General features: G+C 38.5%; 1 protein-coding gene across 3 annotated transcripts in view; it reads right to left on the reverse strand.

The window, feature by feature from the left end:
• Positions 1 to 15,600, reverse strand: part of TXNL1 (thioredoxin like 1) — a 33,973-nt gene extending 18,373 nt beyond the window's left edge. The window contains exons 1-4 of one of the 3 annotated variants that reach the window (XM_019937101.3): positions 15,273 to 15,596; positions 5,541 to 5,755; positions 4,909 to 5,005; positions 2,570 to 2,743 (exon numbers count right to left, since the gene is read on the reverse strand). In XM_019937101.3, coding sequence (XP_019792660.1) covers positions 2,570 to 2,743; positions 4,909 to 4,965 — 231 coding nt within the window. In that variant the 5' untranslated portion in view covers positions 4,966 to 5,005; positions 5,541 to 5,755; positions 15,273 to 15,596. Of the gene's footprint in view, positions 1 to 2,569; positions 2,744 to 4,908; positions 5,006 to 5,540; positions 5,756 to 15,272 lie in introns of all 3 variants that reach the window. The other 2 variants (XM_073790766.1, XM_004316167.2) reach the window with 2 other exon arrangements.
• Between the last annotated feature and the right edge of the window lie 9,199 nt (positions 15,601 to 24,799).

Consider the following 24,799-nt stretch of genomic DNA (forward strand, 5'->3'; position numbering starts at 1 on the left):
AGTCTTTATTCTAAGAAACCTAAAATTTTATTTTAAAATTGTCAATACATTTTTGTAATACTTATATTTAAATCTACTTTAAGATACAGGTTTTCATTCAGTTTCCATTTGTGTTGTGAAAACAATGCCGTTCTTGGGAACACATTACCAGTTTTAAATATTTAATGACCCTATAAGACCTATACTTCAAAACTTTTAAAGTCTTCATTGACACCTGATGGAAAAAAATGAAAATGTTTTTAACAGCTTTTTACTTTGTATTCATAACATCTGGATGAAATTAAATGTCTTATTTCCTAAAACGTCATTTTTCCCTGCTTATTTCCTACCCAAAGCCAAAACCCTGATATCACACTTAGCTGATGTAAAGAAGTATCGCTGCAGCTAAGCAGCCAAGACTGTTGTGCCCATAAGACTTTTTCATGCAAAAACCCTTACTAATAAAGGAAAAAATACAAAGAAGTAAACACAACTGTTTACAAGTCAAATGATTTCCAAAATTTTCCAAAAGGCGTCATAACCCTGACTTACACATGTTCACACTTTCTAACTGAATATTACCATTTCAAATTATCATATAACAGTTCTATTTTAAATAAATATTAATTATTAAGTCCTTAACTTAAAGTAATTAATGCCACTACCACATGTTAAAGACACTTTCTGAAGACACAACTCCCCCTCCACCCATAAACACAAAAAGAATCTCTCATATATACCTGACTACAGGTTCTCCTTATTCAACATGAATTTAAGGGCCTTACATAATGACTGGTAGCTCCATGGCAGGCCTGTTTTAATGTACTTGGTGGACTTCCCTGGTGGTTCAATAGTTAAGAATCCTCCTTCCAATGCAGGTGACACAAGTTTGATCCCTGGTCAGGGAACTAAGATCCCACATGCCGTGGGGCAACTAAGCCCGCGCACCACAACTACTGAGCCCGCAAGCTCTAGAGCCCGTGCACCACAACTAGAGAATTCATGTGCTGCAACTACTGAGCCTGCACACTCTGGAGCCTGCACACCACAGCTACAGCCCACATGCTATAACTTCTGAGCCCACACGTTCTAGAGCCCACGCGCCACAACTAGAGAGAAGCCCTGACACCACAACGAAGAGGCCGTGTACTGCGACGAAAGATTCCGCATGCCACAACTAAGACCTGACTCAGCCAAATAAATAAATAAATTAAAAAATTTTTAAATGTACTTGTTACACATGCTTTCATATACTAGCTTTAACTTGAGGTAACACTTTAAAAAAAATCATTTTTAATCTGCCAACACAATAACTTTATAACAAGCAAAATTAAAAAATATATATACAAATATTATTTTGGTAGGCAGGTTTTACCAATTTGCATAAACAAGTCAGCTACCATGAAGTGGTACTTCTGAATTTTACTTCCTTCCTGAATAGCTCTCATATGATAGACACAAATTATGACTATTCATATTATATAGTTTTCAAAAACTTTGACATTCTTAAGTCTTCAAGTTATTATTTAGAATAATAACTCTTAAAAGTTTGAAAAACATATCCAGTACTAAAGTCACATTTGGTTTTAAAACAAAATCAATAACTAGGGTTTTTAAATAGATACATTTAAAAAGAGGGAGAAAACTTTAGAAACCAGCAGAAAAGGGAGTTCAGTATGTAATGGTCATACACTAAAATTTACATGCCATTTTACACAATTGTCAAAAAGTGAAAAATTTTTCCAATGAAAAGTTTTTCACTTTGGGAGGGAAAAAAAGTAAAAAACAAACGTATAAAAATGGCTTTTGGGACTTCCCTGGTGGCACAGTGGTTAAGAATCTGCCTGCCAATGCAGGGGAAACAGGTTCGAGCCCTGGTCCGGGAAGATCCCACATGCCGTGGAGCAACTAAGCCTGTGCGCCACAACTCCTGAGCCTGCGCTCTAGAGCCTGTGAGCGACAACTACTGAGCTCACATGCCACAACTACTGAAGCCCGTGCACCGCAACGAAGAGGAGCCCCCCATTCACCGCAACTAGAGAAAGCCCGCGTGCAGCAACAAAGACCCAACGCAGCCAAAAATAAAATAAAACAAAAATAAATAAATAATTTTTTTTAAATGGCTATTAAAATAGTTCAGAAAGCAGATTAAAAAACAAGTGGCAGGGCTTCCCTGGTGGCACAGTGGTTGAGAGTCCGCCTGCAGATGCAGGGGACACGGGTTTGTGCCCCGGTCCGGGAGGATCCCACATGCCGCGGAGCGGCTGGGCCCGTGAGCCACCGCCGCTGGGCCTGCGCGTCCGGAGCCTGTGCTCCGCAGCGGGAAAGGCCACAATGGTGAGAGGCCTGCGTACCACAAAAAAATAAATAAATAAATAAAAATAAAAAATAGTTTATGATGGGGGCTTAAGGTTATAATACACACAACACAGACAAAATCAAATAGTCAGCTATTACATTTACTTTTAAAGTTCTTAACTGAAAGTATTCTTAACTAGCAAAAGACAAAACATGAAAACAGTGAACTTCACTTCAACCAAATAATGACAAATGCAAGACACATCATGATTTCACTTTTAATTCTACATACATAGCCTTTTGGAATATCTGTGTCCTCGTTGCTTCCAGGGTCGTTTTCCAAGTGCTGCTTGATCTTTTCCTCTAGTCCCACAGCGTCTGCTCCTTGATATTGATCAATTCTCACTTTGTTTCGAAAAAATAGAAATGTAGGTGTTGCTGATATATTGTTGGTGGCAGCTGTTCCCTAGAATTGTCAAGTTAGATAGCATTATGAATCAAAACTAATCTTAAACCACTCTGAATATTCACTCTACATCTCTATGGAAGTTAAATATCACAAGCATGAACTAAAAACATGTAAAATAACTTACTCGTAATTGTTACTTAAGAAAAAACAGGCCTATTCTTAAGGGGCACAACTATATTACCCTTATGTCCGCAACAAAGAATAGCCCTGCATTTTTGTTTTGGTGTTAAGTGCTTCATCCAATAGAACAATCGGCTTCTAACACAGAAATTGCACTTTACAACACCAGACAGTTCTCTCGTAAGTACAGACTGTTTCTCAAATGGAGAACCCCAGAAGGGTATTGAGATATGTCAACACAAACCACTGCTACTAGGAAAAAGTACACATCTGAAAAAACAGTAGCCCATCTGTCCGTGAAAAGGAGGTAACATCCTTTGCACTGCAATCCTCATCTAGTTCTACTCTTTTTTTTTTTTTTTTGCGGTATGCGGGCCTCTCACTGTTGTGGCCTCTCCCGTTGCGGAGCACAGGCTCCGGACGCGCAGGCTCAGCGGCCATGGCTCACGGGCCTAGCCACTCGGCAGCATGTGGGATCTTTCCGGACCGGGGCACGAACCCGTGTCCCCTGCATTGGCAGGCAGACTCTCAACCACTGCGCCACCAGGGAAGCCCTAGTTCTACTCTTAAAGAAATGACTTCTGGTCTTCCATCAAAAACACCACAATGGGTATCTTTTTAAATTCTGCTCCAACTCCACGAGATCATAAGGCTAGCTACCGAATGAAAATTAATCAGTCACTGATTCATTAAACTCATTAAACTCTTCATGAGCAGTGTAAAGAAAATAGTAAAATAAGTATGTCACCTTGCATATTCAAACACTAGGAAGAGGTACCACTATATTGTTTTTTTAAAAAAAGCATAAAGTTTACAGAGATGTCTTCTCTAGGCCTCATTTAAAAAAATGACCTTTTAGAACAGTGCCGTCCAAAAGAAATATAATACAAGATACAAATGTGAGCTACACATGTAATTTTAAATATTCTAGTATCCACAAGAAAAAAGTGAAGAGAAACAACTGAAATCCATTTTAATAATTTATTTTAGCAAATCCAAATATGCAATTCAACATATAGTCAATGTAAAAAGTTAATGACATACTTTACGTATTTTATTTCATACTAAGCCTTCAAAATCCTATGTGTATTTTACAGCACATCTCAATTTGGGCTTGCCACACTTCAAGTACTCAGTACCCAACCACATGTGGTTACTGTACAGGACCACACAGCTCCAGAAGACAGCACTTCCAGATCAGAGACAGTGAATACTTAAAATAAGGCAAAATAAGGCCAGGGCTGCTGTCCAGAAGTATGCGATATACGTACTAAACAATAAACGTGTAACATAGAGTTTGCACGAAATCCCCAAAATACTTATCTGCAAGCTATGTAACATTCTAAGATTTTTTTCCAACCCAGAAATGTATCAAAGACAAAAGCTTCACTGGAAAAAAAAAAAGTTACAGAGCTGTTATTTATGTATGTCAAAAGACTACATTTTTAGTGTTGGAAGAAGCCTTCAAAAAATTTTTTTCTCTAACAATTCCTCCATACATCTAGATATGCAAATGCAGAACTGTCACACAGCCATGCTGACTAAGTAACCAGGGCAATCTACCTACAACACTGTGGCTCAATCAATAGTAACCAACATTTTAAACTTTCTGCTGAGTAAGCAGCTTTGGAGCTAGGGTTATAACTGATCAATTCAAAACAAACTATATCCAAGAATTCTCTGCCATGGCTTTCTAATCAACCAGTGTGTCTGTAGTACAAGATATAATTTTAGATTTACAAAAAAATAAACAAAGAAATGTAAAACACAGAACTGCCAGGTGACCTATTAAGTTTAACAACATAATATTAGTTTTGTACCAGAAAAATATTATTAGCAAACCCAGAAGCAATTAATATTGGACTACCCTTCTTAACTAATGCAGCCATAACAACATTTGTAATAATTACATTAACATAATATTATCCTACCTTCAAAAAAATAAGTACTTAGTGCATAAAGAGATAAAGGATGAAATTAATGCTGAATTTCAAATCAATTTATAAATAAAAAGACATTTTTTTAAGGACTCTTTGCCTTACCTGACACTGATGTACATCTACTTCCAAGAATACTGCTTGTGGATACTTATTACTCATAGAACTGAATGCTGGGGCAATCCTTAAACACGGTCCACACCTGTGAGAAAAGTAAGAGATGCTTGGTAAAATAACACCCAAGATTGTACTAATTTATACTCTAAAGATCTTGTCAATTAAAACGCAGAATTAAAAACATTCTGATGAACCTATCTTTAGACTTTCTTGTCTTTTCCACTGTACTATTTAGATACACTTGCATCAGTACCACACTGTCTTAATGACTACAGATTTATATTAAGTCTTTAAGTCCAACAGTGTTGTCTTCCAGCTTTCTTCTCACTGAACGAAATTAAAGATCTAAATAAATGGAGGAATATACTATACCTATGAACTGGAAAACTCAACACTGTCAAGATGTCAAGTCTCCTCAATTTGATCTTTAAAGTCAATGTAAAATTCCAAGGTTTGCTTGGAAAAATTAACAAATTTAAATTCTAAAATTTATAGGGAAATAAATATCAAGGATAGCCCAAGCATTTTGGGGTTCAAAGCTGAAGAAATTACATTACTAGATATTAATAACTACCAAAAAGCTTTATAAAATTAAGAGTATAAAGGATAAACAAACTCACCAATTTTAAAAGAAAAGGGTCCAAAAACAGACCCATCCCATACACAGTAACCGAACTTCTGAAAAAGTTGACACAGCAGTACAGTGGGGAAAGGATGGTCTTTTCAATAAACAGTGCTGAGTCAATATGGATATCCACATGGGGGGGGAAAAATAATGAATCTTTACCCCTAACTCACACTGTACACAAAAAACAATTCCAGATGGATTATAGATCTAAATGGGAAAGGTAAAACAACAGTTTTAGGAAAAAAATACAGAGGATACTTTCAAAACCTTGGAGTAAGCAAAGATTTATTTCTTAAAACACAAAAAGCACTAAAGAAAAAAGGGAAGAATTGATATGTTGGGATATACTTGATAAGCTGGAAAATATTAAGGTTAAGACCTTTTGTTCATCAAGATACCACTTAGAGGGTGAAAAGACAAACCACAGACTAGTAAAAAGTATCTGTAAAACATATCAAACGTAGGACTTATACCTCTAATATGTAAAAAAGTCCCTACAAATCAATAAGAAGACTGACATTCAAAAGAAAAAAGGGTACTCTCAAAATGGACAAATGAGGTTATCCAAACAGTCCATAAAGAGAAAAAGACTTCCTCGGTCACTATGGAAACCAGGGAAATGCAAATTTGGAGACACAAGAGGGAGGAGATATGGGGATATATGTATATGTATAACAGATTCACTTTGTTATAAAGCAGAAACGAACACACCATTGTAAAGCAATGATACTCCAATAAAGATGTTAAAAAAATTTTTTTTAATTAAAAAAAAATAAAACTACTCCCACCAAAACAGCTAAAACAATAGAGAAGGAAGTACTGTCAAGAACTTGGAGCAACTGACCTGTTAGTGACAGTGCAAGCTGGTATAACCACTTCAGGGGGTAAGAAAAGAAACTGACAGTATCTGCTAATGCAAGATTTATGCCTACTTATGACCATTTCTAGGGTATATAAAACAGAAATGTCTGTATATGTTTGCCTTAGGGTTTTTGAAAAAATATTGGTAGTAGCAATATTTCTAATGGCCAAAAACTGGATACCACCTAAGTTCCTTTCAACAACAGAATAAGTAAACTAACTGTAGTTACTCACATACTGGAACACTATACAACAATGAAAATGACTGATGTAAAACCTCATGCCAAAATATGGATGAATCTCACAAATAACACTGAGAAGAGAAGTACACTATATGATTCCATTTATGTACAGTTCAAATACAGGCAAAACAAATCAATGGTATTATAAATCAGGACAATGGTTACTTTTGTGAGAGTTAGTGACAGGATAAGGGCATGAGAGAGATTTCAAGAGGCTAGAAATGTTCTAATTGTCCAGAAGCTGATTAAACGTGCATGTATATTCAGTTTGTGTAAACTCTCTAAACTATACATTTATAATTGTATACTGTGTATATCTCAATAAAAGTTCCAAAAAATGAGAAAAACCTTGGCTTTAGCAGATAGGAACACAAGGAAAAGCAAACTCTAAAATACAAGATTTTCAAATTCAAGCTATGATTCTCTCTCCATTCTTAACATTTTAATCAGCATTTTCACCTTTTGCCATCCTTAAGATTCATACCAAAAAGTTAAGAAAGTAACTCTTAATTTCTTAAATATTAAACTTGATCCTTCTGAAAGTAAATTTTTGGATCTAACAATGCTGAAATAGGGCCTGAGACTAAATTTTAAAGGAACAAACATTTACAGTCGACAAAACCTATGTTTAGTTTAGCAAAATACTTCTGGTTATTAATAAGTCTTAAACACTATGGATGGGAGTACAAATTGGTAGAGCCTTTTTGAAGGGCCATTTGGTCATTATCTACCAATTTTAAATGAACACAACCCAAGAGTCAACAATCTCACTTCTAAAAGTCAATCTTATCTTAACACTTACTCAATTTCACAATAATATGTATAAGGAAGTTCAATGCAATGTTTGAAATAGTAAAAATAATAATAATAATCTAAATGGCAATCAATAGAAAACTATTTTTTAAAGTTATAACATATAAAATAAGTTACAAGGATATATGGTACAACACGGGAAATATAGCCAATATTTTATAATAACTATAAATGAAGTGTAACCTTTAAAAACTGCATCACTATACTGTACACTTGTAACTTACATAATACTGTACATCAACTATACTTCAATTAAAAAAAATTATGACACATTCACACCAAAGGATAAGGATAATTTATACAGTTTAAAAGAAAACTCTCACGATAAAATATTTTCTATGACCACGTTAAAAATATGTATTTATATATGTATTTATATGTTATATATGTACATAAATATATATTGAAAAGTTAGGTGGGTCACACAATAAACAATTACTTCTGTAAAGTGGGACTAGAAAAGGAAGGGAGTTTAGGGGAGACTTTTAAAACTACCTATACTTCTGTATCCTTTGCTTTTATATGATAAACAGGTATTTTCATAAAATATTAAATTGCAAATAGAGAATTGAATGTTAACTGCATTTAAACAGTAGTCATGGATGAAGCACAGGTATCATGCTGTACCACAAAATATACCTGGTATACACACAGTATCAGGTTTTCTCATCCCTGAAAAACCTTCCTTCTGCAAAAGCATGCCTTCGAAAATAAGAAGGCTTATGGAAAAAATAAAAATTTAAAAATAAAAATTTAAACCCATGCAACTTTGTAAAAACATTCCTAAGAAAAATAGTAACTAGTATTCAGGAAATACCTGGACAGACAGGCAGGTGGCTCAGACCTAGAGGTTACACCTCAGAGGATATTTAAAATGTACAAAAACAAACGAGTGGAAGTGCCCGCTTACAGGTGCTGTGAGTATCCAGATGGAAGGGGAGCTCTGAGCCCACGGGGCTGCCATCCAGGCAGGGACAGGAGGAAGCAAGCACAACATGAGAATGACCCCCGCTGGGGACCAGGAGCTGGCTGCAGGAGCTCAGATGTAATTTTATTAATTTTGACTTTCTTAAAAGGAACCTGAAAGGGAGCCTGCCTCTGTGGCTGAGGGCTTTTCTCCTTCCTGCTAAAGGTTCTATTTCTATTCCTGCTCTTCACTACCTAAGAAAAATAGAATATGAACCAACCTCACCTACACACTGTACTGACATAATCACTCTACTCATCAATCAAGTATGAGCTACCTGGAGTTAAAGAAACTCTTCTTGAAGCTAAAGAGACTGTACTAAAATAATGGCTACCTTGAAAATAAGTGTTCCCTTTCAAAATTTAACCTTATCTAGATCCTTTGTTTAATTTTAGTTAGCCATCATAGGTTGGAACTTTAGTCAAAAATCAAAATAAATCACAGAACACAGAAGCATAGATATATACAGCAGCATACTTTCACATTATAATCACTCAAATGAACTGATTTGTTATTTTAAGTAAGATGTTTTCCTAGCTTACCCCTAGCATTTAATAGTAAACTTAAAGTTCCATTTTTAGCTGAGATCATGAACAAATTATTTGATTTCTCTGTATAAAATGAGAAGGGACTAGATTCTTTAAGGACCTTTCCTATCTCTAAAATATTTTTCTCCAAGTATGCCTAAATTTCAGAATTGTACTTTTTTCTCTTGCACAGCCCTTGATTTGCAGTCTTTAGACAGTACATAACCTCAGGACCTTTGAACTTGTTGTAAAAGAGACCAGACCATCTAGTCCAGAGGCTTAAATAAGAAAGAAAGAAAAAAAAAAAAGTTCTTTTTCCATCAAAACTTCTTTTTGATGGAAAGCTGATCTGTTCGGTCCAATATGTAAGAAAGATTCTGACTTATGCTTTTTGAGAAAAACCTCAGCAGACAACCCTCTAGCTTTCTGCAAAACGTAAAGAACCAAACCCACAAAACTGAAACTTTAAAACTGACCTAACCTAACACCATTATTCAATAAATGAGAAGTGAAGACCAGAAAAGTTGAACGACTTGATCAAGGTCAGACATTCCAGTTAATGGCAGGACCACAACTAGAACAGTCAAGTCCTAAAGCCAATCCAAGATCAGCTTTCTTTGAAAGCACCACGTTAGGTTCTTAGTAAGATTTGTGTTTACAGTTTTTCATAGTCTGCTGAATTAGGTATTATTTACTGATAAAACCTAAATACATAAAGGCTTTATATCAAACTAAAGATGTTAAAAAACCTAGCTGGAACAGAGAAAATGGAAGGAAATTGTTAATAGGCATGTCATTTTCGGTTATGAAATCTATTTTTAACTTTTTAAGTTATAGAAAAGTCACTATGAAAATTCTTCATTCCTGTCTTCTGATACAAGCACCTGGTACCACACAGCTACCATGGAAATATTCTGTAAAAATTACTTTTAAGAAAAACTCTGCAGGATAAACAACAAGGTCCTACTGTACAGCACAGGGAACCATATTCAATACCCTGTGATAAACCATAATGGAAAAGAATATGAAAAAGAATGTATATTTATGTATAACTGAATCACTTTGCTGTAGAGTGGAAATTAACACAACATTGTAAATCAACTATACTTCAATAAAATAAACAAAAAAATGTGTGTTTGCTGTCATAATATAAATAGATTTTATTTCAAGAACTTGCTATTCTTTCCTATTTGCTAAAGTAGTCAGTGCTCCACCTTGAGTAGTAATATGTGTAAACACATTCAGCTGGTGTGGGTGTGGAAAATGTATGTGCTTTCTGAAGACGTATTTTAAGTTTATTTTTCTGCGGGGCGTAACTTTAAAACAGGTTATTTCTAGATGTCTTATATTTACTAATGGACAGGCATAACCATAACTGGTCCTATTAATAACACAAAATAGCTAACGTTCATTAAGCATTTATTATATGTTAGGTAACTTATAAAACGTTTAAATTCATTTAAGCTTTACCATTCCTCATTTCAAAGACAAGAACAATGAAGTACAGTGCTGAAATTTGATCACAAAACCCAACTCCTAACTGCTATTTCAAAACCCCCAAAACAGTGGCCTACATTGTGCTTTTTTTTTTTTGGTTGTTATTTCTAAATTAACTGCCAAGATTAAGACTATTTATATGCTCTTGAAAGGAATCCAGACAGATTACATACTATATGATACCATTGTTATAAAGTTCAAATACAGACGAAATTAGTCTACAGTGTTAAAGTTCGAGAGTGATGAGAAGGAGCCTGCAGGAGGTTGCCGGGGGTGGGGATGTGACTGTGCTACGCTGCTATTCCTGACCTGTGTCTTGGTTAAACGGGTGTGATCACCGCGAAAATTTATCAGACTCTACACTTAAATGATTTGTATACATTTTTGCATGCCTGCTATACTTTTTTAAATAAAAATATTTTTTAAAATTCTCTACATGTTCTCTAGGGCCTCACCATTCGCTAGTTATCTTACAGCCACCGACCTCACTCCCTAATATTATCTGCCCAGTCCTTATGAACTGTTGGGCCTCCTAACTCTGTATTATGGTAAAGTACCTTCAGTCCACAGCAATTTTACAATATATAATTAATACTATTATACAATGTATTATTGGGACAAACTATCATAATCGTTAGATTTCACCATCCTAACGTACACTGACATTCTAACTGGATGGTAACAATAACACCTAACCAACTACAAAGTAAGACCTGCTTTAAGAAAACTGAGAGAACCTACTGTATAGCACAAGGAACTCTACTCAATGCTCTGTGGTGACCTAAATGGGAAGGAAATCCAAAAAAAGAGGGAATATATGTACACCTATAGCTGATTCACTTTGCTGTACAGTAGAAACTAACACAACATTGTAAAGCAACTATACTCCAATAAAAATTTTAAGAAACCCAAAACTGAATATATGGTAAACCTATCTATAAAAGTGGTACACTCATGAATTCAAGATAAAAATCACTCATTGCTGAGTTTCACAGGAAAGAAAATGCATATCCTTTTAAATTTGGCATTTACCCATCAGTGATAACAAAACTAGCACTGTTTATGACCACTTAAGTGTACCCGGGTATATTTAAGAAGTAATAGTTTGGAGATACCAGTTACAAAAATATGTTACCACAGTATATAATGCACATATATAATTTCATTCTGTAAACGATATGGTTCGTCTACATGTTATTATTCCCACTTTACAGGTAGGGAAATGAATTTCAGAGTGTGAACTGAACTGACTTCCATCAAAGGATTTTGCAGGCAAAGCTTATTCAAGGCAACATTTACTGAAAAATGTCAGGCTCCATGCAATACAGAGGTGAACTTGCATGTCCCTTCTGCTTAGGCTGGGAAGAACAGGACAGCACTTCACAACCCAAAGAGTACATTCAACACTGGGACCTTAAACAAGTCATTTAATCTCCTTCTGACTCAACTTCCTCATTTGTAAAATGGAGATAATTTTAAACATTATTTTGAGGACTGCAGAAGTCAATAAGTGCTCCAATAAGTCCCTTACACAGACCAAATTTGATGTAAGTGACAACTATTTTAATTGCTTAAAAAAATACTGGAGAAGGGTGCCATTCAATGGGTGAAAGGCAGTTTTTTCAACAAATGGTGCTGGGAAAACTGGATATCCACATGCAAAAAAATGAAGTTGGACCTTTACTTAACACCATATATAAAAATTAACTCAAAATAGATCGAAGACCTAACTTAAGAGTAAAAACTATAAAATTTTTTGATGAAAACATGGGGAGGAATCTCCATGACACTGGATTTGTCAATGATTTCTGGAATATGACACCAAAAGCACAAGAAACAACAAAAGAAAAAACCATAGATAAATTGGACTTCAGCAAAATTTTTAAACTTTTGTGCATCAAAGGACACCATCAAGAAACTGAAAAGGCAATCAATAGGAGAAAATATTTGCAAATGATATATCAGAAAAAGGATTAAGACCCAAAATATATAAAGAACTCCTACAACTCCACAACAAAAAAACAAACAATCCAATTCAAAATGGGCAAAGGACTTGAACAGACATTTCTCCAAAGGCAAATGACCAACGAGCATGAGAAAAAATGCTCAAAATTACCAGTCATCAAGGAAATGCAAATCAAAACCACCAGATACCACTTCACACTCATCTAGGATGGCCACTAAAATATAAAAGAAGTTGGTATGTAGAGAAATGGGAATTCTCCTGCATTGCTGGTGGAAAGGCAAACTTTTGCAGCCACCGTGGGCAAATAGTTTGCTGGTTTCTCAAAAAGTTATATACAGAATTACCATATAATCTAGCAATTCCACTCACAGACATATACCCAAAAGAACTGAAAGCAGGGACTCACAGAGATCCTTGCACACCAATGTTCAGAGCAGTATTATTTACAATAGTCAAACGATGGAAACAACACAATGTCCATCAAAAATATGTGGTATATACATACAACAGAATGTTGTATGTATATATACATATACATATATATATGTACATATACATATACAACAGGATATTACTCAGCTTTAAAAAGGAAGGAAAATCTGACACATGCTAGAACATGGATGAATATTAAAAACATTATGCTAAAATAAGCCATAAACAAAAGGACAAATATTATATAATTCCACTTAAATGAGTTATCAAGAATAGGCAAATTCATGGAGACAGAAACTAGAAGAGAGGTTACCAGGGGCTGGGGGCAGTGGAGAGAAGGTATGGGAATTACTGTTTAATGCGTGCACAGTTTCTGCTTGAGATAATGAAAAGATTCTAGGATATGGATGGGGTAATGACAGTACAACATTGTGAATGTACTAGAACTTCCCCGGCGGTCCAGCGGTTACGACTCCACGCTTCCAATACAAGGGGCGCGGGTTCGATCCCTGGCTGGGGAACTAAGATCCCACATGCCACGCAGCGCGGCCAAAAAGATTAAAAAATGTGTGTGTGTGTGTGTGTGTGTGTGTGTGTGTGTGTGTGTGTGTGTGTATAGTGATTGTACTTAATGTCACTGAACTGTATATTTTAAAATGGCAAATTTATGTTACATGTATTTCACTACAATTAAAAAAACAACCGAAATACTGGAGAGCCACTGAAGATTCTTAAACAGAAGAATGACAATCTGTATAGTGTTTTAGTAAAAATAATAGGATGGACAAAGCACGGCAGGTGAGAATAAGGAATAAGGCTTCAAGTAGGGATGGAAAGGAAATGGAAAAACAGGTGGTTGAGAAAACTATGTTCTTGGCCTAAAGTGGGATGACAGTAACTTTTCTCACTTCATATAAATCATGTATTACTCTTCATCTCTCCCCCTGCTATGGTTAAGGGGAAAAGAGAGTATATCATTGAGGCATAAAAGTATAAACACTCCCACTAACTAGAATTAGAAAAGTGAACTAAAAATGAGGTTCGTTGTTAAAATCATCTCTTCCTTTTTCCAACTTCCACCTAGGACTTAACAAATGTATATAGGTATTCCCTCATATTAAGAATGGTCATGATAAAATCAACAAAACTGGGAAGACGAACCTTAAAATCTAATGTATCCCCCCCTTTCCAATTCTGTATGAGAGAGATTGGTCCCAAGGTAAGTCCTAACTTGTTTTCATCTCTACCTACATCCCTCCATCCCCTAAACCTAATCTAATCCTAATGCCACCATCTGTATATTCAACATTTATAGAATCACGTTCGATAGGTTTGAATCACTTTTTGCTCTAAGACTCAAAACACTGCCTTATGTCTATACAGTTACCTGGACAACAAAATGTGCTGCATAAACAGTGGTATTTGTAGTAGATTTCTCCAAGTTAGTGTAAGTGTAAATAACACCAGGGGGTCAAGGTAGATCAAGAGGAGACTTCTAATCCTTCCCACTGGACACTGACATACACAAGGGGAGGTAAGCAAATACACAAGCTCGCTGAAATCTTGGTTCTGAATGTCTATTTCCAGCACGTCACTCTCAAACAGGGACCCAACATGGAAGATCCGCCAGCTCTGCGACCTAAGAATTATGTTGAGATTTACCAAAGCCAGATAACATCTTTCAAGTGCCCTGTCCTCTTAAATCATCAAGTCAAAAATGGAGTCTACTTGGTCAAAGCCAGATATCTGGACACCTGTCTACGTGTACTATATATATATACCGACTATAATTTCCGTGATCAGATGCAACTTACACAAAGTGGCCTAACTTACAAACTTACAAATCAAAGAAGTAACAGAAACGTTAAGAAAATTAAAAAGCATCTTGACCCAACATTAACTTAATTTAAAATGCATTAGCTTTAGGTCTAAGCACTCCGCGGATTAGTTGGGTAGCTGAATCTTCCTACAGTTTTCCACATATGCAGGTGGTGAAAAGAATCAAACCGTTTGGGTAAATTAAATTTTGCAAGTTTCTAAGATGCAAGTGACAGCTGCATCCCGGGAAAGAAGGGGACAGGCGCAAGCAGGGGCGACTGTGGGAGACTCCCACAGACAAGAAGGGAAAGAGCCGGGTCACCCCCAAGAGCAGACCCCTTCCGAGGACTCAAAAACAACGGGCGGGGATCTCGAGGGCTGGGGAATGCGGTCGGCCAGGCCTCCGAGCCTGCCAGAGACGCCCCGGTGCACAAACGGGGGTTCACACCCAGGAACTGAGGCCTAACCGGGCAGTGGCCTTGGGCTGCGGCCAGCGCCGGACATTCCGCAGCAGAACACGACCACAAGGCAGGCGGGATCGGGAAACAGAGAAAGAAAAGCACAGACAGCCGAGACTCACTGGGCTCGGGCCCGGACTCACCCTCGCATGGTGAACTTGACCACAGCGAGTCTGGAGCCCGCGCCGCTCAGCTCCGGCTGGAAATCCGGGTCACTCCCAACCGGCTTCACACCCACCATTCTCAGAAGTCCGGCAGGGCCGCCGCAAAGCCACCGGCTTCAAAACTGAAGAAGACCCGGGAGAGGAAGGAGGGAGGCTCAGGAAGGCCGAGGCCTGGGCAGAGGAGGTAGCGACCGCGGAGTCTTCTCCCGGGGCTCTCAATGCCGAGTCACGCCAGGGAGCGGATCGGCCGTGGGGGCGGGGTTGGGAGCGGGGGTAAAAGGCAGAGGCGAGGAAAGGGAAGGCGTGCGGCACCCGGCAGCCACCGCGCAGCAGGGCCGCCGGCGCTTACGCACCTTGACGTCATTTCCGCGCCGTCCGTTTGCTCCCACTGTCCAATCCTAAAGCGCAACCCGTGGCCCCACCCTCGACTGAGGAGCTTCTCATTGGCTGGAGCGGCGCAGGCGCAGAAGAGGAGCGGTCGCAGGCGCAGATTGCACTTAAGTGCGTGTATTCCTCCGCGGTTCGGAGACTGGGGTGTTTCACCGAGGAGTTTCCCTGTGGGAAAGTGAGAAAAGAACCGTTTTTTCTTCGGGGTTCTTGGCTGTTGCCTAAGGTATTAAGTTCCCTCCTGGAAATACTTTGAGTATAGTCCTGTCTCATATTCGGGACAAGTCGCCACACTAGACAAAGTAGACTTTAGGAACGTTTATTTAGGGATCTCGTTACACTTGGGCGCTCTCTGGGTAGTCATGCGGCAAATACTAATGTTATTCACCTTTCACTTGTGCCTAAAAACATGAAAACACCGTCTCTCCTTTAGGAACTCACAGTCTGGTGATAGACGCAAACAATAGTTACAGTAACAAAGAAGTTTGCAAAGGAAACGGTGGAAACAAATGAGATAGGATGGGGCAGGATAAATTTGCTACGCGATGTGACCCCTGAATCGAATCTTGATAAGGAAAAAAGAAGGGCATAGCCAGATGGTAAGAGATGATAGGGTACTCCAGGCCGAGAAAGCAGCAATGCAAATGCAACATGGGTTGAGAGGGATGGGGATGATGATGATGATAATAATAATAATAATAGTTAACAAATTATGTGCCAGGCAACATCCAAGCTCTTTATGTGTATTAGCTCATTTAATCCTCACAACAGCCCTAATTTTCCAAAGTTCACACACCTAATGCAAAGTCAAGCCGGTGTTCAAGTTAAGGCGGTCTAACACCATAGTGTTCATTTAAATATTAGGCTAGGAGACAAATCAAGTGATTTACCTTTGCTTTTAGCTGGGGTGATGAAATTGAAGAGGAAGGTGAAGGTCAGATAATAACTAGGAAAGGAATTTGTATTTTAACATGAAGACAATGGAGTGGTCACTGCAGGACAATTTTGTGGTTACAGGTGTCTTTAGAAAAAGCACGGAAGGGCTTCCCTGGTGGCGCAGTGGTTGAGAGTCCGCCTGCCGATGCAGGGGACAGGGTTCGTGTCCCGGTCCGGGAAGATCCCACATGCCGCAGAGCGGCTGGGCCCGTGAGCCATGGCCGCTGAGCCTGCGCGTCCGGAGCCTGCGCGTCCGGAGCCTGTGCTCCGCGACGGGAGAGGCCACAACAGTGAGAGGCCCGCGTACCGCAAAGAAAAAAAAAAAAAAAAAAAAGCGCGGGAGGTAGCAGTGAGGACGAAAAGCAGTGGAACTCCACTTTAGGAGTTTACTGTGGTACTCCAGGAAATGACTTACAGGAGCAGCTGCAGTCAAATGATATACTTGAGAAACAATTAGAAGATAAAAACCACAGGGTTGAGTGAGCAGTCAGACCAATTTGGTGAGATGACAAAGGAAGGAGTCTAGGATAATGCAAATATTTCAGTCTTCTGGCTCTTTTTACTGATATGAGATGCCAGCAGGACATCCAGGTGAGGTGTATGTTAGGTAGTAGGAAGGATGAGTCTGAAAGTAAAGGAGTAGGCTAAAGCTGCAGAGTTGAGAGTCATCAGTTTGGGTGGTAATTGAAGCCCAAGAAATGTGAAAAGAGAACCCTAAGTGTGCTGCAGAAACATAATTATTCCTAACTGAACACAGCCAGAGCCTTAGTAACTCTGTTCCTTTCTCATGTGATACCAGAACAGTGTAATGGCTTTAGACTCAAAGAGACAAAAGGTTCAATAATAAATCTCTGCTACTTATTATTTTGTGGCCGTGGACAAGCCGCTAACCTCTCTGAACTTCACTTTCTTGTCCATGAGAATTGGATTAATAATACCTACTTTCTAGGATTGTGAAGGTTAAAAGTAATAGTAGATGAGGTACATAAAGAACTAGAATATAAGGTGCTCAATAAAAGATATTTATAAATAGTGGTGTGTTAGGGCTGCCATAACAAAATGCCACAGATGGGGTGACTTTAACAGAAATTTGTTTTGAAGCTCTGAAGACTGGAAATCCAAGATCAAGGTGTCAGCAGGGTTGGTTTCTCCTAAGGCCTCTCTTCTTGGCTTGTAGATAACCACCTTCTCACTGTGTCCTCATGCACACACACAAGCATGTACACTCCTGATGTCCCTCTTCTTATAAGGACACCAGGTCTATTGGATTGGGGCCCACCCTCATGACCTCATTTAACCTTATTACCTCCTTAAAGGTCTTGTCTCCAAATATGAAGGCTGGGAGTAAGAATCACTCCTGCCTGTTAGTAGAACTCCTAGCCTACTGAGGCTGTCCTTGGAGAAACACACTGCTGTAAGAGATCCTAACACAATTCGGAGATGCAGGCCAGGTGACAGTTGTTGTCCCTATTCTACTGATGACAAGACTGACTTTCGAAGAAGTATGTAAGTATTCCATTATACAATTATGCACTGCTTAGCCCTGTCAAGGTTATGCTCAACATTATACAGAAACAGACTTTATATATGTAAATGGAAACATTTAGCAGATGTTATTACAAGGTGATGCTCTTAGGGGTGATTTTTTTCTCATCAATATTTTCTAAATTTCTTCACTAATTATAAATAGTATATGTAATAATAAAAAAAGAAAAAGGGCACATCTAGAAAAAAAATCCTACACGAGAATTCTACAAAGGTCCAAGTTTCTTCCTTGCCCTATTAGTAATAACTAAAACAAAAATAATATTCACAGTTAATCGGTCTCCCTGTGTCATTTAACTAATGCTTAATTTCATTAAGTAAAAGAAGATTTTAGTGGATGGAATTTTCCCAAAAGATGTTACTGTTTTTCTTCTAAATTTGTATATGCCACCCTGAAAATCTGGAATTACCATGAAAAAAAAAAAAAAAAAAAAACCCAAATTACAAACCCTAAAACCTCTGCAAGAGTGACTTGTGATTATCCTTATCTCTCCATTCCCGAGATTAACATATTCAGAAATGTCAAATATGCTGCACATAAACTCCTCCTACCCCTTCCCTGACTTGGCCATGGCATACACCACTATTAGAGGCTACGGTTTCCCAGAGTCTCTGCCTCAGAATTGCGTTTGGCCCCCATTACCAGAGTCAGCCCTCAAGATAAAATCTGTTTGCCATCCCACTCCTTATTATGACTGTCATACCCTGAAATGCATAGTTCTCAAACTGCAGTGAATTCATTAACATGTGGGTTCCCAGTTTCACAGCCAGAGATTCTGATTCAGTAGAGCTGGAGCATGGCCCAGGAATCTAAATTTTAAAAAGCACCCAGGGTAGCTGATGCAAGGGGTCCATATTTTGTGAAACATTATTCAATGATGACTTGTCTACTATTATATAACACTTACCATTCACTTACTATGTACAAGGTACTGTGATGATGCTTTTTTTTTTAAACATATTTATTGGAGTATAATTGCTTTCCAATGGTGTGTGAGAATGCTTTGAAACACCACTCCTCCAGGGACATCACAAGGGAGACAAGACATTTCTACAAAAGCTAAAAAGGTAGTAAGTGCCATAGCAGAAATATAGATAATATATCATAGTAGTTCCGAAAAAGTAGAGAAAATTTTCAGCTGGAATGAGTATATAATGCTTTATGAAGGAAGGTGTTCTACTAGTCAGACCTAGAAAAACACAGGAAGGAAATGCATGAACTTCTTCACTTCACAGAAGTGACTCCTGACTTTCCTCTTAACTCATCAATAATATAATTTGCTTCCAACTCACTTGTTCTTACCAAGTTCTGCCACTCAGTAGAGAAAGTCTTTCTGTCATGACTTGTAGCTGCCATGGTTCACTTTAACTGATTTTACAAATACATACGTTAAAGATATGTCATACGTGGCTTTATCTCTCCCATAGTCCTTTGCACATAGTAGATACAAAATAAGTATTGGTCAAATGAATGAATGATTAGGAAGCATAATGAGTATGAATCTCAGTCCACAAAAATCAGGTGTACAAAAAATATTACTTTGTGTTGTATAACTCAATTTCATTTTGACTCTTAATTCCCGCTCTCTCACCACATCCAACTAGAACAAAAACTTAACATTCTCTACTCCTCTGCCTACATCAGAAATTGTACCAAATTTCTGGGTTTCGGTTGGGAGTGGGGCTTTGGAGTGCAGCTCTCTAAAATCACTCTCTCTCTCTGCTTACTCTCTGCGGGTCGAGCCCTCCCTGCGTCATGTGACCACTTCAGCAAGCAGGACATTTGGCTGAGGCTGCCTATGGACCCAACTGCCTGGATACACCAAGGTTAGGGTCAGGGTTAGGGAACGGGTACGGTTTAGGGTACAGGTTAGGGTACGACAACGGTTAGGGTTAGGGTTAGGGTTAGCGTTAGGGTTAGGGAACGTGTTAGGATATGGGTTAGTGTTAGGGTATAGGTTAGGATTAGGGTACGGGTTAGGGTAAGGGTTAGCGTTAGGGTTAGGGTTATGGTTAGGTTTAGGGAACGGGTACGGTTTAGGGTACAGGTTAGGGTATGACAATGGTTTAGGGTTAGCGTACGTGTTAATGTTAGTGTACGGGTTAGGATTAGGATATGTGTTAGGGTAAGGCTTCAGGTAAGGGTTAGGGTTAGGGAATGGGTACAGTTTAGGGTACAGGTTAGAGTACGACAACGATTTAGGGTTAGCATACGTGTTAGGGTATGGGTTAGTGTTAGTGTACGGGTTAGGATTAGGGTACGTGTTAGGGTAAGGCTTCGGGTAAGGGTTAGGGTTAGAGTTAGAGTTAGGGTTAGGGTTAGGGAATGGGTATGGTTTAGGGTACAGGTTAGGGTACGACAATGGTTTAGGGTTAGCGTACGTGTTAGGGTATGGGTTAGAGTTAGTGTACGAGTTAGGTTTAGGGTACGGGTTAGGGTAAGGCTTTGGGTAAGGGTTAGGGTTAGGGTTAGTGTTAGGGTTAGGGTTAGGGAACGGGTACAGTTTAGGGTACAGGTTAGAGTACGACAACGATTTAGGGTTAGCATACGTGTTAGGGTATGGGTTAGTGTTAGTGTACGGGTTAGGATTAGGGTACGTGTTAGGGTAAGGCTTCGGGTAAGGGTTATGGTTAGGGTTAGTGTTAGGGTTAGGGTTAGGGAACGGGTACGGTTTAGGGTTAGGGTTAGGGTACGAAAACGGTTTAGGGTTAGCATACGTGTTAGGGTACGGGTTAGTGTTAGTGTATGGGTTAGGATTAGGGTACGGGGTAGGGTAAGGCTTCGGGTAAGAGTTAGGGTTAGGGAACGGGGACGGTTTAGGGTACAGGTTACAGTATGACAACGGTTTAGTGTTAGGGTACGTGTTAGGGTACGGGTTAGTGTTAGTGTACGGATTAGCATTAGGGTACGGGTGAGGGTAAATCTTCGGGTAAGGGTTAGGGTTAGGGTTAATGTTAGGCTTAGGCTTAGGGAACGGGTATGGTTTAGGGTACAGGTTAGGGTACGACAACAGTTTAGAGTTAGCGTACGTGTTAGGTTACATGTTAGTGTTAGTGTACGGGTTACAATATATTTAGGAAAAGCCCCATTCTATGTATTGGTCAAAATTTTTCAATGGCTTTTCATTGCCTTTAGAATAAAGTCCAGAAAGCTTATAAGGGCATTGAAGGCTTCTTGTCATCTGAACTTATTCTATTTCTTTCCAGGTTATTTTTTATTACTGGGTCTAGGCCCACTCTGATAAAGACTATATCAACCTAAGAGAGAGCTCCAGGGCAAAGACTGCCTGTTGAAGGAGTCCTTCATGGGGCAGAAATAGCTGAGTCCTAATATCACATTTTCTCGTTGTGTACATCTACTTTATGTCCTCTGTACTTCCCCTAAATTTAACTTTCTCTTTATTGTATATACTCATGTTTTACATTTCAATACTAGCAACAAAGGTGTTTTCCTTTCCCAGTTTTCCTATTCTAAATCCTACCCATTTTTCTAGACTTCCATAAAATCAAATGTGATTATCCGTCCTCACCACAACCTAGAAGCAATTTATCTCTTTATCCACTATTTCTTCTTATTATTATTATTTTTAAAAAATACATACTCTTTTGCTACTGGTCTCCCTTTTTAAAAAATTAATTAATTAGTTTATTTATTTTTGGCTGCATCGGGTCTTAGCTGCAGCACTTGGGATTCTTCATTGCGGTGTGTGGGCTTAGTTGCCCTGTGGCATGTGGGATCTTAGTTCCCTGACCAGGGATTGAACTAGCATCCCCTGCACTGGAAGGTGGATTCTTAACCACTGGACCACCAGGGAAGTCCCTCTCTGCTACTTCTTATGTTGTGTATTGGCAGCACTATATTACAGCCATATATTGAAACCTTGGTGGACATGTGTCATTCACTTTAGCTGCCCAGCATCCAAACACCTTCTGATGTTTAGGGAATTCCCTACTTTATGGGAAGCAGAGCCTGGTTTCCTCTGTAGAAATTAAACCTGCCAAATTCTTGCTTTCTCATCTTGCTTTTCAGTTAGGGTTCAATAAATATTATGTTGAATCAAAATTTTTGATTATTTAAATGTTTTAAGATTTTGTGTAATTCCTCCAGGGTTATGGTTAGGTTAGAGTATAATATTGAAACGATTAGCATGCTGAAGGCAAAAATCTTAATTTACAGGAAGATTAAATGTGTAAAACATATATGTGTGTGTATAAAAATGTGTGACTTTTTCTGAACTCATTAATATTTGAAAATTTATTTTAGTCCTGTGGCTTAGGAGATACACACATATACAGACTTTGGCAATAAATTTTGCAAACTTGGTGGAGAGGCGCCAGAATGTTAATAGTCTGAAAGCTTCTCATTAATGTTCCAATTAACCTTTGTATTCCTAGGAAGGTATTTGAAACATAATGTGTTCAATTAATATTTTTTGAATAAAAGAGTCAACTTTATCTAGGAAAGAGAACTGATAGATTTACTTTATAAACCAAACAAGCTTTAATGTAGCCTAAGATTATCCTTTGGTAAGCACTCTGTGCTTCCTATATTTCCAAAAAGTCCTTATAAAGTGTAAAGGGGAGTATGAATTAAACAGCTTAAATGTATTCATCATCACAACAGATAGAGTAAGTATACTGGACCCAGCTGGCAGAGGAATTAATTTCTTCTAGTTAACAGCATTTCCCTCTTCCCTGATGTGATTGCCAGGCAGTTAGTCAGAAGTAGAAGAAAATCACAGAATTCCAATTTTCAGTATAAGACAATTTCAGAATTATTGATTTTCAAGTGTTCCATTGACAACACTCCCTTGGTCAATATTATGATTTAGTTTTTCTCATTATGGTGACAGCAGAGCTGGTCTCTACAAATTGACAGCAACAGCATATAAGAAACAACACCTGAGACCTAGAGGATGCTAAATGGCCTAGTGAAGGAAAGGGGGGTATGCCATCTAGGACACTGATGGGTCTGTAATGTGTTGCTGGAAGGAGGATGTCTAAGATGAGGAGAAGGGGAGGGGGAAGTTTGCCATTAGTAGCAGTAAACAAAAAGAACAAAGAGTCTCTCTCATCATCCAGTTATACAAAGGGTTAAGTTGCAACCCACTGTAGCTGCCCACAAACAGTGCACATTGAGGGGAATTCAGAATGGAGAAAAATAGGATAAAGTATTCCGTTTTGGATATACAGGCCCCTAGGTAGTTAACATGCATACCTAAGGAAGAATTTCACTGACACCCAGACTTTTGCATCTTCCCATACTTAGAAAAGCACTAAAATCATTAACTTGAGATTATCAGGGGTGTGTGTGCCTGTGTGTGCATGTGTGTGTGTGTTTGGCAGTAATCTTTTTACCAAGATGTATGTTTAACTACATGTATTCCCAGCCAAAAAATTTATATATAGATATGTATATATATACATATATACACACACACACACACACACACACACACACACACACACACATATATATATATGCACTTCTTCCCTACTTCTTTGGAGCAGTCCCCTCAGAGTTACACAGAGGTTGTTTCCTGGACTACAGTCCTCAGTCCTGTCCATGAATAAAACTTAACTCACAACTTTTACGTTGTGCTTTTTTCTTCCAGTTGACAGTTCTGGTGACCACAAAGGGTCCTAGAGCTGACTTCTCTCCTTTGCCTAAACTCTACAAGGGTCTGAAGCCTTGCTACCAGCAAGGGCCCCTTGTGCCTGTTCACCTCTTAGGTGAGTCCACATGATTCGGTGACTTTCTCCTGGTCTTGGATTTCCTGTCTTGGTTGATGATCCTGATTCTTCTTCTGTGGTGTATAAACTCCACATTATGAGCTAATAGAGTTTCCCTGAACTTAAGGTAGTTCAGGAAGGAGGTACCTTGAATTCTAAGTTGAAAGACACTGGGAAGATTTTGCTCAGTTGAAAGACACTGAGGGGATTGCTCAGTTGAAAGACACTGGGGAGGTTTGGATTGGGTGATTAGGTAGGAGACTGGTCTGTTCTTTTCCTTGAATTGGTTACTTTAACAGAATTTGTTGGAATAAAAGTGAAGATACCATATGAGAGCTTTCAGTTCTGAAGATAAGGGACAGAACTCCTCCTGGCCAGTTTACATCTTTCTCAGGCAACTGGGAAACTTGCGGGAGTGGTAGAAGCAAGTCTTCATATAGTGCAGCTGTCCCATAGTGAAACCCATTTATTAATTTAAAGAAACTTGCTTGTCTGGGGATGCACACATAGGTCTGGCCATCCAGTGCTCTGAGCACCCATGGCAGTTTTATACTACAGGAGGGAGAAACCAAGACATGTAAAAGAGCTGAAACAATTCTAGGTTCACACCTAGAGGTATTAAGCTCACAAACAGCACAATGACCCGTTACACAGCTTTCAATAGTGATTTTATCCAAACCTGACATAGGGGACAAAGCTTTGAAAACAGAAAAAAGAGGGGTGACAGGTTGCCAACCTCCAACTAACACCCCAGAAAAAAATTACACTGAGATAACCAACCAGAAATTGCTTGGGGGCAACAGTTAAGCCAATTAATCAAGTTAAAGATAGACAAAAAGCCTGGTTCCCTTAGCTTGACCCCTCACTGTGGACCTCAAAAACCTTTTATACAAAAATAGATAAAA

This window comes from Tursiops truncatus, chromosome 13 (genome assembly GCF_011762595.2).
Source record: "Tursiops truncatus isolate mTurTru1 chromosome 13, mTurTru1.mat.Y, whole genome shotgun sequence".
NCBI lineage: Eukaryota > Metazoa > Chordata > Mammalia > Artiodactyla > Delphinidae > Tursiops > Tursiops truncatus.